This window comes from Neolamprologus brichardi, chromosome 23 (assembly GCF_056152115.1).
Source record: "Neolamprologus brichardi isolate AB-2024 chromosome 23, ASM5615211v1, whole genome shotgun sequence".
Lineage (NCBI taxonomy): Eukaryota > Metazoa > Chordata > Actinopteri > Cichliformes > Cichlidae > Neolamprologus > Neolamprologus brichardi.
Window position 1 is genome coordinate 12,056,247 of NC_142125.1, and position 19,995 is coordinate 12,076,241.

General features: G+C 40.8%; 2 protein-coding genes across 7 annotated transcripts in view; one reads left to right on the forward strand and one right to left on the reverse strand.

The window, feature by feature from the left end:
- The window catches only part of celf5a (cugbp, Elav-like family member 5a), a 194,153-nt gene that overhangs the window by 153,672 nt on the left and 20,486 nt on the right, over positions 1-19,995 (forward strand). For 4 of the 6 annotated variants that reach the window (XM_006790373.3, XM_006790375.3, XM_006790374.3 and 1 more), the window contains exons 6-7: positions 6,822-6,968; positions 14,085-14,250. In XM_006790373.3, coding sequence (XP_006790436.1) covers positions 6,822-6,968; positions 14,085-14,250 — 313 coding nt within the window. The remainder of the gene's footprint in view (positions 1-6,821; positions 6,969-14,084; positions 14,251-19,995) is intronic. The other 2 variants (XM_087835854.1, XM_006790376.3) reach the window with 2 other exon arrangements.
- LOC148096019 (uncharacterized) lies at positions 17,376-19,012 on the reverse strand. The gene is made up of 4 exons (XM_087835728.1): positions 18,482-19,012; positions 18,172-18,327; positions 17,814-17,906; positions 17,376-17,687 (listed from the first exon to the last, which is right to left on the reverse strand). The coding sequence occupies exons 1-4, from the start codon at positions 18,926-18,928 to the stop codon at positions 17,376-17,378; spliced, it is 1,008 nt and encodes a 335-aa protein (XP_087691854.1). The 5' UTR covers positions 18,929-19,012.

Here is a 19,995-nt window from a genome sequence, read left to right on the forward strand (position 1 = left end):
TGAAAGGATGAGGGGGGGAGACTTGGAGAGAGAGGGAGAATGAGACAGAGAGCGAGGGGGCAGAGAGAGAATGAGTGAATGGACAGGATTTATACCTCCTGCTCTGGTAAATTGATTATAGAAATCTGATCAGCATCTCATATCCTGTGGCTGCTGGAGGAGCAGGCACAGTGCGCCTGCCTTGCTGAGATTAGTGGACCTCCGATGGTCTATTATGCCTCAGCAGGACAGTTCTATTCAGAGCAGCGTGTTCGTCAGTGTAGCAAAGATCCTGGAAAAAACATGGGCCGCACATCCTGTGTGTTAATTTAAGATCGATTCGATTGCAGTCAAGCCACGACTGCAAAAAGAAGTCATGTACAAGCATGTTAACTGAATGAAAAAAGCATTTATTTACCAAATGTTGAGGTGGATTAAAAGTGAAGAAATCAAACAAAGAAAAAAATGCCACTGACAGCCAAAGAGACAGAGAATTTATTATCAGGCAAATCAAAGAAGCAATTCCCTCATTCCTTCATATTTCAGTCAAAAAGATGACAATAATAAAGACCTATAGCAGCAGTGGCTGAGGTGTACCGCACAGAATATTAACACTACAGCAAATGAACGCCAGCGCCCCAGAGCATGAACACTTGCTTCTTAGATTTTATGCGTGTGCACACAGACGTACACGAATGCATGTGTGCGCATGCATAAATATCTACAAATAGAAGCACTTTGTGGGTAAAACATTTGCATGAGCACATGCATGCACACTCGTTCTATACCGCTCACTGCCACATCCACGTCCAGCCACGGACTGGGGTCAAAGGCTCCCTGACTGATCTTATTTTCCAGCTCGGAGGACTTGAGCTGAATACATTTGTGTTATTCATGTAGAGAAGGAGTGGGCATTTTGTATGTATTAATCTGTGTGTGAGTTGGAAATGAAAAACGAAATCTGCATCAAGAGACTGCACGAAGAGTGCTGGCCGTTGCATGCTTAGAAGTCCATTGTGAGTGCACATACACTTGCATTGTTGGAACTACCCATCCGGCATCAGCGGCCGATCACACTCTAACCCATCATAATTCAAGCATAAATATCTCTTCTCCCGTATACTCTGCCACCATCCCTTGATCGCCAGCTGCTATCGCTGGTGTGCACGCACCACCAAAGTTCAGGCCACGAGTGCCTCAATTAAACATTTAAATTCTAGCGCTGTAGAGCAAATTGCTGGAATTCAGCAGGGTGATGTAGGAAGAAAGTCTCAGGACAAAATTACACAGAGATGACGGGGGTGTGGGTCAGGTCCGCAGAGCCGTGCTGATTTTTTTTTTTTTCCACTCCGTATGCGCATCAGCTGAGTTCGAGGCAGTTTCAGCTGACACAGGAACTGAGATATAAGCAGCAGAGCAGGATGATGGAAGGATAAGCACACAACAAAAGAAAGCAAATGAGGTAACGCTTGCTTAGAAGAGAGAGCTAGATGATTGAGAGTGCAAGAGAAGAAAAAAAAGACGTTTAAAATTCATCTAAATGTGATTCCCCATCTCCTGAATCTTGTCAGTTACTTCAGACAGAGAGCAGAGTACATATGCAAGTGCTACGAGTGCCAGGATTTAATACTCAATAAGGCACGTCTTTTAATGAAATGAAAGAGGCAGCCGATGCAGCGGTATACATATAAATACTGGCATAAGTAATAATCTTGTTGTGTACTCAATGAAATGTGGAGTGTTAATGTCAGTCTTTCACAGGGTTGATTAATCTTTGTGTTGCTGCTCCCTAAACAACATTCTGCTTTTATTTAAGTTAGGTCTTTAATTTCAATCAGTATTGTTTCTAGCAACTCAATTTACATTCTAATAACCAAACAAGTTCCCAGTCATCCATTATTTTAAGAGCTAAGCTTGAATAGGAATCCATTTATCCTTCTATGGCTAGCTAGGGTAGTGTAATGGTTGGCCTCACTGGAAAAACAACCATAGAGTAGCACCGTGCAAATGCCAAAAATTAATAGTTATATCATATAAGAGTACTTTATACAGCTTTAGTATAATTCTGAACATGACTGAAGGAAATGCCTTTCACCGTGTATTTAGAACAAACCACGGAGATCCTGGACATTCGTGTTCTCTGCAGGTTCCTCCTACAGTCCAAAGATCTCCATGTTAGGTTAACTGAGCTGCAGCAAAGGTAGACAAACACAGACTAGAAAGAGAGAGCATATTTCTCCTATATTGGCTTCCCTTCACTGGCTCCCTGTTAAATCCAGAATCAAATTTAAAATCCTGCTCCTCACATACAAGGTCCTGAATAATCAGGCCCCATCTTATCTTAAAGATCTCATAGCACCATATCACCCCAATGGAGCACTTCGCTCTCAGACTGCAGGCTTGCATAGAGTATTTAAAAGTAGAATGGGAGGCAGAGCCTTCAACTTTTAGACCCTTCTCCTGGATTCAGGAGACAGACACTATCTCTACTTTTAAGATTAGGCTTAAAACTTTCCTTTTTGCTAAAGAATATAGTTAGGACTGGATCAGGTGACCCTGAATCTTCCTTTAGTTATGCTGCATAGGTGTAGGCTGCTGAGGGATTCCCAGTGTTTCTTCTTCATTCACCTTTTTTACTCTGTGTTTTTACACTTCTCTTTCACAGTGTGTCTCTGTCCTGTCTTCCTCCTTTCACCCCCGACCGCTCACAGGAGATGGTTTGGGTTTCCTTTAGTCTCTTTTTATTATTGTAGGGCATCTACATAACAACATAAGTGCCATGAGGCACCTGTTATTATGACTTGGCGCTATATTATTAAAAGTGCCGTAAATTGTGTAAATTGTGTTAACTGGTTATTGTAAATCAGCCATAGGTGTGAATATGAGTGTGACTGGTGCCAATGGTGAGGCCCTGTAACAGACTGCCACTGTACTTGTATAAAAACTAAACAAAGGAAAGATTATACAGAAAATTTACATGTAATCAAATTACATAAAGTCAGTATGCATATTTTGAAATATTCTTTGAGTTTTGTTAAAAGATTGCATATATTAAATTAGCAAGTCAATGTTACTAATTAAAATTTTTCAGATCTTTAGTTTCTCTAAGTTGAGGTCCTTTGTCTTGAAATGATTGAAAAGTTGAATGAATGACTGAATGACCTGCTGCGAGTAACTGAGTAACAAAATTAGCAATTTGACAGATTTTGGCACTCGCATTAAAGAGATTTAAAGCTCTCCGTAGACTCTGACTTACTCCTATTAATAAAGTGTTTTGTGTCATTAATACACTTTTCTTTTATATCCATCTTTCCATCACACTGAATTATGGTTTGTAGCAAGCTGAAGCCTGTCACGGCGTTTGGAAACTCTGGACAGGAGGCTTAGGATGTTCTGATCCTGAGATGCCTTGGCTGTGAAAATATGTTAATACCAAGTACCAATGTGATACCAGTGTTTAAGTTTAGTGTGTTTTCCTCACTGTGAGAAAGAAATTTTAAATTATACTTTACATATAAGGAAACATCAGCAGATTCTTAACTTGGATTAAATAATTAAATGCATCAAAGAATATAAATTTTCTGAATTGTTGGTATGAAAAATCTAACTTATGTGCACCTGTCTTATTTCAGATGAGCGCGAGAGTCATTAGTCTGCTGAAATCTGCTGTCATTTACAGTCACAGCAGTTTCTCCTTTCCTCCTCACGAGGGTGCGGAGCTGACAGGAGGCAGCTGAAATGCAATCACATTTAACATACATGTTGCTGCTTTCACAACAACAAGTTATGTTACTGCAAGTATAATTAGAACTTACACCAAACCAACATCCTTCGAGCTTCCTGCTGACCAAACATGATGAGAGTGAAAGTAAAAGAGTGACTCAGAGAGAGTGGAACTATCACCATCTGTTTGTTTTTTTCAGCTCACAGTTTGCAGTTAAATTTGAAAAAACAACAACAACATAAACAGAAGCTGTTACCTTCAAACTCCTGACATCCTGTTGTGGACAGGTTGCTGGACCATGGCAGAGCTTCTTAAAATAAATGTGAAAAACATTCTGACTGTATTATGTTGATTTGGAGTGTTGTAAAATTTTTTAAAGTATTTCTTAATAGGTGTGCGAACACAGTTACAGCATGACTGACCCCAAAAGACAGGAACGCCATAAAGGTCTTCACTGTGAGACAAGACACCGACTGTATCTCCCAGTACTGGACAGAGAACCAATCTTCCTTCTAAGTTATCAAATGCAAGCAGGCATTAAAGTTAAAAGAATATGAAATATATATATCACTAGGTATGAGGCTTTATCTCCTTTATTCACATGAGGGTTTGCAGCTTGTGCAGCTTGAGCAGACACCAACACAACCATCCTTGGCAACGAGAAGAAGCCATAAAGAGGCAGACTTTCCTTTTGGTTCTAAGTCTCTGTAGTAGCTTTTTATCCTTCCTGTTTAACTCCCGCTTCTTCAGTGGCTCTCTAGGCAGCTGGGAGACACCCGGCAGGGGGATTCTGCTCACACTTGGCAGCTTAAAAATTTAATGAGACTTTCACTTCACACTTCATCCTCTTCTCTTTATAGCAATGGAGATTCTGCTCGCTGATATCCTGACAGGCCTAAATGGGAAAACCTCTGAGATAAACAAATGTGGCAATGGACGCTTAGCCGACAAGCCATAAAATTTACGTGTCCTTAGGAGAAACAGTGGGAGGGCAGTCTCAGTGTAGAGACCATGAAAAAAAGCTTTGCAGCGAGCGGGACATACATGCAAGCGTATGAAAGCAAATGGCACAAGGCCCTTGTATAATAAGACAGGCCAATAAACTTTGTTTCTCAAGAAGGGACACTTTAGTTCTAGATGGCAAAGGGCTGACTGCAAAGTTCCAACTTAATCTCCTTAACCAGAGGAAAAACTCGTAGTTCTCATTACCAAAGAGCGACCTTAAATAGCTTCTTTAACTGTGAAAGCGAGGTAAAATATTCAATATATACTAGAGTATCTTGACTGTATTCTGCTGCACACCCCCAAAGTTAAACCTCATAGCAAGGTTAATCGTACAGGTAGTAAAATGCTCGACAACAACAAACGCTAAACTTGCAATTGTGTCACTGTCAACCTTGAAGTGTCTCAGCTTAGTGTTAATATATGAGGTTTTGCTTAAGAGATTGAGAAGCATTAAGAATTTTTGTATTGTGTTTTTCTATCTCTTGTTTCTGTATTCGTTATAGAATCGTACGAGTCAGAATGAATGCAAGGCGTCTTATTCCCATCTGATAGAATGGCATTAGCACTGCACAAGCTAATTTGTCATTAGCCAGAGCCAGTAAGTGCTCAATTCGTCTGTTAGCCAACTAGCCTGCCAGTCAGTCAGTCACTCAACTAGCTATACAGTCAGTCTTTTAGTCACACAGCCGACCAACCAACTGACCATTGACATATAGTACTGCAAGCCTGTAATTCAACCAGTGAGTTAGCCTGGAGGAGAGGGCTTGTGGGAATATTGAGAAATGTGGGGAGAAAGGGAAAGGAAGAACATAAAATCCATATGCTACAGTCGAAAAGGTCCAATGCCTGTCTTTGACCGTTTTTTGCTGTCTGTAGATATCTTTATTAGAGCGATACCTCAGTAAGGGAAAACACACAGAAAAGAGCATAATAAAGTCAAATTAATTATGCAATAATAACCTGTTAATGCAGATGCCATTTGTAACTATGCACCTGTTGTCCAACACAGCTTCTTCGATATTTGACTCAGATCCAAAACATTACCGCCTTTAGAAGTTTGAAAACTATAACCCCAGTCCAGGCGCTTTACCAGTCACCACTGCTATTGACAATCTTGCATCAATTTCAGGGAGCCTCTTATCGTGACTGACACACAACCTTTCTACACTGTCAGATCAGAGTAATATTTCGGCCTTTTATGTGGATCGATTGGCCTGTTTGGGGGCGCAGAGGGGAGGAGAGGCGGAGCACACAAAAGGTCAACTGTAGCGCTAAATCATTTGAAGATTCTTTAATGAAGGGTGTGTGGCAGACACACCTGCTGGTTTCATTATTGGGCTGCAAAAAGGGGTAATAGTTTTGATATAGGGATGAATTGCCAAAGACACAGAGACGAGGAGGAGACTCAAACGGAAGCTGGGCAGAAGGAGAGAAATCGCCCTGAAAAGAAGAATTTTCTTTGAAGAGCACTTCTACCCAGGCCAGTAGGAACCGCTGTGCATTGCAGATCTTTTAACCTTAACAAAGTAGCTCTGATGTTACATATATGTGCCGTACTGGATAGGGAAAAGCCTGGAAGGGCGTGAGGGATATAAACTATTTATGATATAAACAGTGAGTCGGCTTTGCCCTGAGTGACTTTGTGTATGTCTCTCTCTGACTGAAAGAAAGCAGGCTGATCCTGTCTGCATATCTGAGCTTTTCACTCAATAAATAGAATATTTTATTCTTAACGCAGCTGTCCGTTTCATGTTTATGTATGCCAGCCACAATTTTCTGCAGTAATGAAAAGCAAATCTCTGACACACAATTAGAGATGCTCACTAGGTATCGATGTTAACAGCAGTTGTTGTTGCAAATGAACATGGCAGACTAAGAAATTTGAAATAATAACCACTAACGTTCTTAATGCAGTTTTTTTAAGTGTTGGTTCACAGCTGTCTCTAAATGTGTAGTTAATCATAAATGCAAATTTTCTCAAGGCCTTTTGCGTATATGTATGTACCACGTTCATTTGCTGAGTGTAAGTGTGAGGGCTACATGCAGTTAAGTGGCTGTTTGTTCCCTCATCTGATTTCTTCCCCTTTTTTTTCTTTCCTTTTTACTCACTCAGGGTGCTTCCTCTAGCTTGGTGGTCAAATTTGCCGACACAGACAAGGAGCGCACCATCAGACGTATGCAGCAGATGGTTGGGCAGTTTGGCATCTTTAACCCAGCCATCGCCCTTCCCTTCAGCACCTACAGCTCTTACGCACATGCGGTGAGTTGGAAAAGGCATATGTAGCACACACAGTAGACTTTAAAGGGAGAAACAATAAGATTATATTTAATTTTATGCATGGATAATGGACCTTATTACTTAAACACATACTTAAAATTTTAGTAGCAGTGAGTTTCATATTCTGGCAATGTTTTACATCTTCACTCTCAAACAATGACATTTTAAAGGATTTGATATACTGTACCTAACACTGGAAGAAAAATGTTAAAAAATATTTTATGTACTATCATTAATCACCATAAGCATGTATTTGCATTTGAGTATGCAGAATCTGTAGGCAAGGAATAAGCGATGTGGCGACTGGAAATCGTAGAAAGTCAGTAGCATTCAGCGAGTCCAAGTGGCTCCAACTTAAATTTTTCTCAATATCGAGGCAGTTGAAGCGACTATCAACAACAAACAAGCCACGGTGTATTTCAACATCTGACGAGGTAGTAAACATATTACAGGGTTACCTAAGCAGCTGGAGTTGCTAGCGACAAATCAACAACCACAATGTGATGTCCAGCGACTATGTCGTTCCCCTCATGGTGGAACTGTTTTGCTTTAAAACTCTTATTTTATCACTTTTAGCCACAGCAGGCATTGGATAAAACCTAGCAATTAACTTGCTTTTAACTCGTACATAGTGGCACATTTATCAGCTGAAAAGACAGAAATGTGGTAAACAGCAGACCAGAGTGACTACGATTGGGCCTCATTCATCGGTTGCTGGAAACGCCCAGCATAAATCCTGCTTTTGATTAATACAAAGCGACATTAACTCTTTATCAAGTAGACATAAAGCTAATTTATTTTTGACTTATTAACCTGAAAGGCAATATATTAAAGTGCTGCGCTCGCAGTGTCTTCTGTATTGGGGGCAGTTGTTTACACTGCCCCCAAGTGGCCAGAAGATATGTGAAATCTTGTTTAATTTAAGAATTCAACAGCCAATGAAAGCTGCAGATGGTAGATTTTATATTCGGAGCCAACATCTGGAGAATTTATACCCTTGTGCCATCATCATAACTCATTTCATTTAAAACAATTAGATTTTAGGTATGAAGGCAGAATAACAAAATAGTGTGATTTTAATGTGGCTCAGACTCCATTTTTTCCAGTATAAATCTACAAAAATTCTGAAATCAAAGTTCTAAAAAAGGGAAACATGCCGGTGGTTTGAAAGTAGGCTTTTTAACGTCTTTCACTTAATAATCCATGTTGGGATGATGACTGACCAAAGTGTTAGAATTTACATCAGTCACACAGGCAAAGAATTAAATGAAGATTCTGCTGTTGCAGTGAAACGTCTTTGAGCAAATTCACTGCACGCAGACTCTTTGTTCGCTGCTTTTTTCCCCTGTTTTTCCTTACTTAGCGGATATTGTTGTAGGTGAAAATTAGCCTGGCAAACTATCATCACTGCCATCAACACCACTTTCAGCTGTTCTACTCTTAAACAGTGCTGCCATTCCATTAGTGCCTGGATTTCAGCACTCTCAGCACGTAGACACGCACACATTTGGTTAGCTTGTACCCTCCAACCCCTTCATCAGCTTTACTCTGCCCTCCCACCACCGCCCACCCACCCCCCCAGGGCATGGCACCATACACGCACACAGCAGAACCTCGGCTCTTTGATGAGTTCAGACAGCCTGTGCAGCCCCTCTCACCAATCGCCCCCTCTACCCACTATCACACTGCTTCTCTACCCTTCCCCTCTCCCTCCCACTGTCCCTCCCTCTGGGCCCATGAGATGCTTCAGGGGACACAGTTGACTCAGAATATTCCATGGGCAACTTATCTGCACACAAACTTTCTTCTCTCCTGCTGAGGCAGAGCACACACATGCACCCCCTCAGTGCATATGCCACCGCATGCACACACAGACACACTAACTACTTGAAGAAAACTAAAATCAATTGAATCGGGTTGGATGAAATGCTTTCCGTCCGACTGTGTGATAAATACCTGGGCTTTAGTCGCCTAAATGGACGTGATCATCTGTGGAAAATATAATTTAGAAAGAAGGAGCAGTGCAAAATCATCTTCTCCTGTACTTACTTGGTTGTTAAAGTTAAATATTTTTTCCAATTTCTAAATGCTAGGATTAATTGTTGATGTTAGCCGGGTCTTGGGGGCTTATCCATTTCCCTCATTTTCATATCACAGCCATGGGACCCACTGTGAAATGTGCAAATTGACCATCCCCGAGTAATTGCAAGGCCATCTCTTGTGCTCTCTCCAGTAAAACTCCCACCTTCATTACCATTCATGAAATGCAGCCCTTTCCCAGAAAATGTGGAGAAATGCAAATGTTTAAGGGGTGGTGGAGGCAGTAGCGGTCTGCAGGGAGACCATTGTGCCCCGCACAGGTTGGCCATGACTCTTATTTACTGTGGCACAGACCCGTGTCGACTCATACAGGCACACACAAGAGTATACACACTCACGCACAGTGCGCAGTAAATGCTCTTTCTCACTCCCCTCCCCATCCCCCTCATATATACATATAATACGACAAACAGCAGGATGATGCGAGGAAATTGAGTTCGGAGTGAACGTAACAAGGGCACGGGGGATACTTTGGCATTAGAGAGAATCAATTACCATTAAATCTAAAGGAGAAATTGCACATATATGGTTTCTTGATAGAAAGATTACACAGCATGAAAGATGTTAGTGAAGGTGAAATTCTCCTTTATATTATGTATGCTATGTAATAGCACATAATCACTTTGCCAAAATAAAGAAAGTTGGTTTAGAAACGCTGAGGCAGGCCAACCTTGGAGATAAACTCATTCCAGCTTTTGATAAAGTAATGAGTGTGCAACAGACAGCAATGGATTATCAGCAAGGCGCTTATTTTCAGATCTTCCTTACTAAATGAATCTAAATACTGGTAGGGTCTGTTAGGTAAGAAATAATGTGGAATAAAGAGGAATATTAGTTATCTTGCATGCAGGTGTGCAGCAGTTATGAGTACAGTTGGATCACTGGTCCTGACTAAATCCACGCGGCGTGCAGCCTTGCTTCGCCTGTAGCCACAAGGAGGGTGCTGAAACGATACGATGAATGTTTCTTTGCTGCAAGATAAACTACATATATTCCCCAAAGACCAAAAAGCTGCAGTGACAGAAAAAAAAAGAGTTTATCTCTAAAGACACGCTATGCGTTTTCCTACTCTCCATATACACTAGCCAAGAGAAGAAGAGGTGGCACGGTATGGAATACAGACATTGGGAGAGCTCGTATATATAGTCATAACCAGCAAATACAGTAAATGGTAAATTCAAAGAGCTACCTCTCCACTACACCAGTGGATAGGATTATAGAGTTGAGCTGACAGCCAGTAAATTGGATTTTAGTCAAACCAGGAGGAGGAGGGGGCTCTGAACACAAATTGGAGGGGGTACAACACTGACAACATATGCCAAAAATGAGAAATGTGCCATTTTCACGATCGACACAGACACCGGTGTGCTGTGACAGGAGACATCCTATTTGCAAAAGGTGATTTTATAAAACACAAGGCAAAGGAAAACGAGAGCGAGATTCCATGTTTCAGTCCAGCGTTAGTGATGAGTTATAATAGTTCTCCCGTGAAACGCTGAATGCGAGTGGTAAAACCAGCTTTTATTGCTTTTTGTATTTTCCCTTCACGACGCAAACATCACATTGGCACACAGCGACATTTGACAAAAGTCACTTTTCTTCTCTCGTCATCTTAAGTGGTGTCTCTTTGTGAGGCTGGCCGTTTCAGCTTCCCCTGGTTCCTCTGTGTTTGAGTTAAAGTGAGAAGTTTCCTCCAGCACTTTGGCCGCCTTGCCTCCCTCAAAGATGCATTAGACAGAGCGTGAGATAGCTAAACTAGAGGAAAGCAAATGGTTTAACTTGGTGCTAATAGTGACAGTGTGTGGGTGGATCAGAGGGAGAATGATGGCTATAAACTCACATTAGGAAACATCTCCCCCTGTTGGAGGGACTCGCATTCAAAAGGCACACATGAGAAATGATGGTTACAGATTACTGCATCATTTGGCTGTACTATAAACTGCCCCCGCACGTATACACCAGCATGTGTGTGGCCTGATTTCACTGTGAGGACAGGCTTTGGACAGCTCCTGCATGCGTCTAGACACACACACATGCACGGTACGGCAAAGTGCATCGGAGATGAAAGAACCTATTATAATCTTTCTGTGAAAATACAGCCTTCGAGCATGGCGGTAACAAATGAGGCCCTTGAGTTTTATCCTTCAGTCTTTTAGTTATCCTCATTGACCCACTGTCTCTCTCGCTCACTTATTTTTTTTTTTTCTCCAACCTATTTCACCCCCTCTCTCTCCTCCCCTCTCGCTCCGTCACTGGCTGGTTGGGCTATAAGGGGTCACATGTGACAGTGCTGAGAGTCAGCGAGTCACAGAGCAGCGCTACAGAGATAATTGCCATGTGATAAAGAGGTGATTGCCTGCTAGCACCAGGGGAGAGTAATGCCATCAGGTTGCAATAAAAAAGCAGATGTCTGACACTAAATGAATGTTGCGGGAGCCTGGGCAACTTTCTTTGCTCCCTTTCATCTCGCCCGTTTCTCTTTTGTCCCCGTTGTTTCTGTCCGCCTGTTTCTTTCCTCTTCCGAGAGGAAAAGAAAAATGGAAGAAAAGGTTGAGTCTGTGATGATGAAGACTCAGTTGTGCTCATTCTTTGCCAGAGACATTTGCTATCTGTTGGGTAGTGCATAAATAAAGGAAGAGGAATGGCTTTTGAATATAATGCCTTTGAAATTTTGCAAAAAAGGACGGGGGGAAAAGCGTAGACATATGAAACATAAAATGGAATGACTTTGAAAATCTCAGTCAACATAACCACTCTGGTCTTTATTTTATTTATTATTAAAGACCAGAGTGTAATAACCACTGCATTCCAACATAACTACATGCTTCAGTTTCCAATTTGCTGGTATGAATTGATTTGCTGAAGCATCAATTAATTCGAGAGCTGCTATCCATGACAATCTGACAGCCGGCATGAAGGATTGCATTATCTAAAACATGCCTTGGGAGAGAAGATAGTATTCTGGGCATGCCAATATTTACTTCCACTGCGTTATTACAGCATCCGGACCTGCAGGTTGTACAAGGTCACAGGGCTGCCAATGGGTTCAAACTTATTAGAGTCATCCCAAAGTCCCTGGTACCTCAAGACTAAATAAATAAATTAAAAAAAACAATAGGTGGTGTTTCAATAAGACTCTTCCTCCTGATGTCCAACCCTGTTCACGTCCTAATAGGAGGGCAATCACAAAATTGCCAAAGCAAGTGAGCCCTAGAACCTCTGGACCTATTTGTTTCTATGCCATTGCTTTTGTTTAGTTTCTTGTTCCATTTCAGGCTCTTTCAGCTATATCCTCTTAAAGCCTCAATTCATCTTATTTGGAAAGAAATGGATGATCCCCATTTGTCATGCTGATAAAATTATGCAAATGACAAAAGGCGTTAATAGATAGCAATGGCAAGGCATGTGGTTAATGGATGAGATGCCAGCACTGGGCATTCTACAGCAGGACAGCTGCTTTCAGGTTACCTGACAGGGGCACTAAGGGAAAATAATTGGCTTTTCCGTTGCAGAGTCCACATGCAAATACAAGCAGAGTGACATTCTATACCTTCGCTGTCTCACAATGTCATCATTAGCATTAGTCCCAGTGGCGGAGGAGTTTGATTTCTGCTCATACGAGTCTCAGGCCATGGCCATCGGTGGCTCTCCAAAGAGATACAAGCTATGCAGTATTAAACAGATGCAAAGGTGAGGGCAAGAAGCTGGTCCAGCTGCGTTTGTATTCCTATACCGCACAGTTCTGCATGTCTGATGGGAAGCTTCACAGCCTGCAAAAGATTGTTGAATTCCCAGATAAACCCACAGGTTCACAAACTGTACACATGAATGTACCAAGATGGATTTTCTTCTGATTTCAGTATTCAGCTTGGGGTTTGCACAGGAAGAGTTTAAGTTAAGCGCAGAAGCACGAATATTCTCTGTCATGCATGTTGTGTGAACAGGTGAGTATATGTGTGGGTGCACTTCAAGGCAGCGGTGCATGTGAGCATTTCCTGTGCACATGAATAAGCACTCTGTGTTTGATGGAAAATAGCTTCAGCGCTCACTTCTTACTTTATGCTAAGCAGAAATGCAGAGCGAATGAAAGACTATTGATTTGATCTCTTTGTGGGATCGGCCAGTGGGTGAAAATTGACTGCTATTAACCAACTAACTGTATATTACCAACATAGTCTGAAACCCGAGTTGCTCGCTAAGCTCACATTAAAACATTCGTTTGATGAGTCGCAGTCTGAAAACAGAGTCAAACAACATTTTCGGCAATGAATAACTTTTCAGTGGCAAAGACTTTGGTCATTTACTGAAATCCCAATCCCAAATATATTCCGCCTTTTGTTTTGTTACTGGTTTCTGCCTGAATTAAAAAACAAGAGAAACTTAAAATATGGATGAATGTCAGGATACATCATCACAAATACATCACAGAAATTAGGAATGAGTCCGAGGAGCAGGGGGAGGGGACGTCTGTGGCATTTCTATAGCTACAGCAAACAGTATTGTGAAGTTTGACAATTGTAAGGGGGGGAAAAAGCATTGCAACTCGGCAAACTTTGCCTGTTCCCTGAGTACAGAGATAATGTGCACATGTCAATGCCTTGATTTGTGTGAGCCCAACAGACAGCTATTAAATCGTTTCTGCAGCTGGTGACAGGCTTCCAGCTGGGAGGAGAGACAGATTCACTAAACATAGGTTGACAGGCTTCTTTTTTCTTCTCTTTCTTTTATTCCGCTCTACTTTCTCTGTACTTTTCATGCACTATCCATCCATCAACCTCAACATACATCCCTCCCCTCTGTTCTACCCGTGCTATGTTTCTCTCTTGCTCTCCTTCTCCCGTCATTTTTTGACTACTTTGCAACTTACTATATTTTTCATTACCATCTGTCCTCCCCTGACCTTTCTTACATCCCTTCTACCTGCTGCTCCCTCCTGTCTCACGCACCCCATCCGACCATCCTTTCCTCCACCCATCTCTCCGTGTCCCTCTTCTTTAGCTCATGCAGCAGCAGGCAGCCATCATGGCAGCAAGCCACGGAGGTTACCTCACGCCTAGTGTGGCTTTCCCCGCCACACAGATCCACCAGATGGGGGCGCTCAACATCAACAGCCTCCCGCCCACCCCCATGACCCCGGTGTCGGGTGAGTTTCATCAAACCCTGGGTGAGCACACAGTTTCATTCCCTTTCCTCTTGCTTATGTTTGTTTCTTTGTACCAGGCCAGTGAATGGAACATGCCTGTATGTGCATTTACATGTTAGCCTTTATGTGCACAAGCCAAACGAAAGCGTGCCTCATTTCTGGTGATCCAAAATGATTCCTCTGGAGGGAGAAAAAATGAATATAAAAGTGTGATTTGCATGTTTATGTTGTTTGTGAATGCTAACAATATTTGGGGTTAGTGTAGTAGCAGCAGAAGAAGGAATATCAATAAGTAACTTTACAGATAAGCCGCTAATTTCCCCGTAGTATTTTGACCTTGTGCTTTGAAGCACTTGTGCATGATCTGCATGCACTTGGTTTTGTTTTCCATAACAAACACCTCCTATACAGATCCATTACAGAGGAAAGGGAAAGACTTTGAAACACCTACCTACTGCCTAACATTTGCTTATTCAGCAGTGTTTCATTTTTCTTGAGACAGAGAGAACTTCAAGATTCTCCACTCAACAAAAGCATGAGCCAAAATAAATAATACAGTAGCAAAGTCTTTGTTGTGCTCCCCTCATCTACTTTGCTAACACTGCAGTATTGAGTTTTTAAGGTGATGTCTTTGGTAACTTTAAACCAGTCAGTGTGAGCATCATCAGCACAACAAGGCCTAGTTTAGGGTTTTCTTTATAGGCATCATAAGAATCTCGTTTCTGCAGAAATTGCTGCGCTTTATCAAATTCCCGCTGAACTGCAGTTTACTTTGGGGGGGGAAAAAAAAAAGTTGGTATTTTTTTTTAATTTACAATTTTTCTGTCGTCCAGCTTAACACAACCAACAGTCAGTTGGATTAATAAGTGAGAAAATGAAATGTTAGGGACTCTTCTTAACCATTAAATTCACCCTTTAAAATCAATTTATATACATTTACAAAAAGTGAAAGAATGGAACATGGCAGTGGGCACACATGCCGTATGTGTAACGTATAATTTTCACCTTCAGCAAATATATCCAGAGAGGAGACCCATTTGTCAAAAATGCACAGTGATGTTTTCAGTGCAGTGTGTGCACTTTTGGGGTGGTCGTAATCAATCCGAGACAGTGATTAAATGTGGAGCTAAGCGTTGCTGAGAAACTCATATTTTGATGCGTATACCTCTGACAGTGCTCGAATTCACATCTTTGTGTTCAGCATGCATACCTGTATTTGGCAACACAATAGTGCTGATGAAAGACAGTGCAACTGAAAGGCTAGGAACATCTCTCCCTGCCTCCCTGCCCTTCTATCTTCCCCTATCTCTGCGTGTGCGTGTGTGTCCATGTTTACATAGCTTTGTGGGGACCAGAAATTGGAAGTTTACGATGCTTGTGGGGACCAACAGCCCTTCCCATGAGTTTGAAGACATTTTTCAGACTCAAAATGTGGTTTTAGTGTCAGGGTTACAATTGGGTTACAGTTAGGTTTAGGCTGAGGGTAAGGATTAGGCATTCATTTTTGATGGTTAGGGTAAGCGGCTAGGGAATGCATTATGTCAATTAAATGCCCCCACAAAGATATGAAAACACATTGTGTGTGTGTCTGTGTGTGTGAGGGCTTTGTCCAGTCTCTTCTCTTCTGCACTGAAAATCAGTGTCTAACTCTAAAGGAAGTAATGCTGATTTTGCTTTTGTCTGTCATTCAGTGTTATAGATAGTTATCAGTTCTTGGGAAAACAGTAGAGAGCAAGATATTTGTGGTCATGTGGCATAAGAGGAGAATCAAAAGCGTCTTTAAGCCCGTGATCCTGACGTGTATGAAGTGGTGCTATTTATGTAATTTTGACCATGCCTCTACACTGAAAAAAAAAGTTCTTTCAATTTACTTGATTTTATTGTGTACATCGGTCCCACATAATATGAATAAGTATGACTGACTTAATTTTCCACTTTCCAACAAGTAATAATTACTTGTAAAGCCAAAGTATTTCATTCACATCAGATTACTTTATAAAATCATGTTCGATGTACATACTGTTTATCTGTTACCAAAATATCAATGTATTACGTAATGTTGATATATTTCAAAGTTTAACACCAACGTATTTTTGATTGTCAGTGGTACTTAATGAAATTGTGTAACATAAAGGCATTATAATTATGTTCCTGCAACACAAATTATGGCTTTAAATCCTACTTAATTATTTTAAGTCAACTTCATAAAAATTCAGTCCTTGGTTTCTTCCCTATGTACAATATAATAATGTAAATATAAACTAAATGTTATTGACAAAAAAGGCACACAAAAAAAAGTGCTGAAAAGTTCACCTTTATTTTAACAGCAGTGAAAACAGCAAGCATATAAACTTGTTACACAGTTTTAGAGATTGCCTGCAGATATAACTGAAAGAAAGATTTAAAACATTTGTAAATATTTCCCCTGAAAACTGACCTTAGCAGCAATACAAGAAAGCTACAAATAAGTGCTTATTAATGATCCTGTCATCTTACACATATTTGTATTTAATTTCACAATTAAACGTTTGAAACTAAATTAAGCCTACTTAAAAAAAGAATCAAAAAGCATCCATGAACAAACAGGCTTCCACAAATATAACTTTTTTTGCATTTAACATTTCTACAACTCCTGTTACCTGGAGTTTAAGAGACAGAAACCAGCAAGCTGCTTTAAATGATCAAGTCTGTACATATGTAGAACAATTTCTTAACAATTGCTTAAATTGGTCTTCCAAAACTCAAAGAGGCAGCAAGCTGCTATTAATGATAAGATATATCTTCATACATATCACATTTTGTATTTAGCTGTACAGAATTTTTTTTACTAAATTGAAGCTTAAATGACACTGTCACATAATACCAAACACCTAAAGGAATCTTCCTTTTGAACGTATAAGCAGGATGTAAGGGTTGACCCAGAGCACATTGCTAAAAAACCTCTGTAAACATTTCTCGCAATACAATACCACCAAGAGGAAGAAAAGAGAAAAAAAAAGTGTCACCTTGAAGTGCAGTCACATGAGAAAAAACAACTACAACAACAACAACAAAAAAAACCCCAAACAAACAGTATCAGCAGTATAACATTGCAGTTTTTCGTTTTGTGTTCAGTAAAGAATTGCTGAAGTGCAGTCTTTGACTCTTCAATGAAACAGACGGTTTTTGAGAGCAAGAACTTTGTTGGAGAGTTTAGCTCCATCCAGTTCCATGAAAACCTTCTGGAAAACCTCAAAGGTGTAGCGGAGGTCAGCAGGGTAGGCAAGGTTTAGTGCATACATGAGTCCAAATAGCATTACCACAGCAAATGCTACATTATCCAAATTCTTCACCACCCTGATGCCTTCAAGGACAACTCCAATGTCTTCTTGTTCATCTGCTGAAGCTTGTTCTTTAAGAAGATAAATTCCAACAGTGGTGTCTTCAATGGCCTCATTGATGGCGTCTTCATCCATGTCCTGTAAAAAAATACATAAATAAAATAAAAGAAGTCATGTTACTCAATCCATGGCAAGTGAGCAATATGATGTACTGGTGAAAGTCACCCCCCCCCCAAAAAAAAAAAAATACCCCCAAGTACTTACCACATACTCCCGGATAAGGTTGTCAGGATCTTCACCCATGTAGATACACACTCCCTTAATGACACACTCACGTCGAGGATCAACATCTTCACACTGAAATGAAATTTGTGTGATTAGTATTTTCAGTCAGCCCTTCTCATTGATTTTAGGTTTTAGTACTGTACTTTACATGAATGCTTTCAAAGTAAAGGCACACATACTAATAAAATTGACAAAGTAAAGATTAAAACAAAAACAAGCAGATGTAAAAGTAGTACAAAATGAGAGCATTTATCATTGGAAAAACATTTACAATTTTTAACCAATTAAAAGTTTTGTCCAAAAGGGGTCATAGTTTTGTTAAGGCTTTATCACTTACATTATCCATTTGTGCCACAATTTTTTTCAGTCTTTGTCCAAGCTGTCCTCCTCTTCTTTTGAACAACTTCACCAGGTTGTCTAAGTGGAGATCCATCTGAGACAGGAACTTTGATTGAAGGGGGATTGTGGTAATTCTTTTAAACTCAGCATTGATCTGAAAACATCAGCACAAAAGAGTGAGCTTCAAATGTTTAACACCAGGAAGAAGGCCACAATCACCAATGCTGAAGAAATGGGCGGTTAAATGTGCCTAAAGTATTTTAGCTTAACACCTCTTTCAAGAACCCCCGGTATGAGTCAAACTTTACCTCATGGACATCAAATAGAGCAGGCCATCTTGCCATGAAAGCCTCTACCATTGGTGCATCACGAACAACTTCATGTCTTCTGTAGGCAAAAGTCTTTTCCATCTTGAATTTCACCAACTCTCTGTTGTTCTTCTTCTTTATGTCCAAGAGTAAAGTTTTCCGCATTGCCTCCAGGCTCTCCTCAGTTTCTTCTGGTGGGTATGTTGGGCAAAAGTTAACTTCTGCCCTCTTTGCTTTTTTGACACCAAAGGCTGCACTGCATCTTCCAACAGGTTTGTTCTTTAGAGAGTTTACAGTCACCTCTGGGCAGCCCAGTTTTCGTAGCTGGGTGCGATAGTTTGAGAGTTTATATTTTAAACTGGTCTTCCATCCTCCAAATCCAGTGTTGGAGCCTGTCTCAGTTAGACAGGGATGCTTCTTGATCAGACTCTGAGCAACTTGATCCATTTCTTTATCACTGACATACACTTTATACTTCACAATTTCCTGCACCAAACCGTCAAGGATGGCTGACTTCAACTTGGGATCTGGAATAAGTGCAGTTCCATTCTGATTGTACGCAATTTTTGCCTGCTGAAGTTGTAATTCAGCATCATACGAAAACTTGGGCACATAAAAGACAGCAGGCCAAGAAGATCGTGAGCTTGTTGACTCACTTGATGACAACACATCCGTGTCCACAGATCCACCAGACAGGTACGAAGAATCGTTAACAGAGGAACAGCTGAGGGCTTCGGAGTCCTGGACAGGTTCAAGAATGATATAATCCTCATGCTGCATAGTGGTGGGTCTTGACATGTCAATAACTTTAAGAGTCCCTCTGTCTGCCACTTCTGAAACTGAGGTAAGATTAAGGAACTCATTCCCAAACAAGGAATCCATAAACTGAAGTCTGAAATTGCCCTGAAGACCACACTGTCTCTTGACTTCAACAATGAGATCCTCAATTGATTCAGGTGGTCCATTGGAGAGAGTGAGCCTTTGACAGGTTCCATCAGTCAAGATGATCTTTAGGATCACAGGGGTCCCCATTTCAAGCAGCTATTCTGTAGACAAAAAAAAAAACAACACATCAGACACCCAGAAAGAATAATTTTTTTCAGTTTAGTCTTCATACAGTTACCCATACATATCAGTCAGTTATAAAAGGTCAGATATACAGAAAAAAAAAAAAAAAAAAAAAGATAGAACGTATCTAGTGAAATACGTGTGACTGAACTTATTACAAATATTTGCACACCTTTTATTTCTATATGCCTTTTTAAAGTCACCATGCGGACTGATCCGATCTTGTAGTCAACCAGTGGATAAGTGTCAAGGAGTTCACGGAGTGAAACAAGAGTGAATATTCTTGCAGACACTGGGTTGAGCTCAAAAGCTCTGTAGTGCTCCCTGTACCAGCCACCAATCTCTCTGACAATGTAGAATATGCTCTGGTTTACAATGCAGATGTGGTTTATTTCACAGAATTCTGGCAACCCACCAGCTGCCCTGTGGGCCAGTACCATTCCCTT

Excerpts from the sequence above, each read along its gene's own strand:
- LOC148096019 (XM_087835728.1), bottom strand. The coding sequence starts at position 18,928 with ATGGATCAAGTTGCTCAGAGTCTGATCAAGAAGCATCCCTGTCTAACT. Across the intron at positions 18,328-18,481 it reads CTCTATTTGATGTCCATGAG|ATCAATGCTGAGTTTAAAAG; the intron begins GTAAAGTTTGAC and ends TGATGTTTTCAG. Across the intron at positions 17,688-17,813 it reads ACCTTATCCGGGAGTATGTG|GACATGGATGAAGACGCCAT; the intron begins GTAAGTACTTGG and ends ATTTTTTTACAG.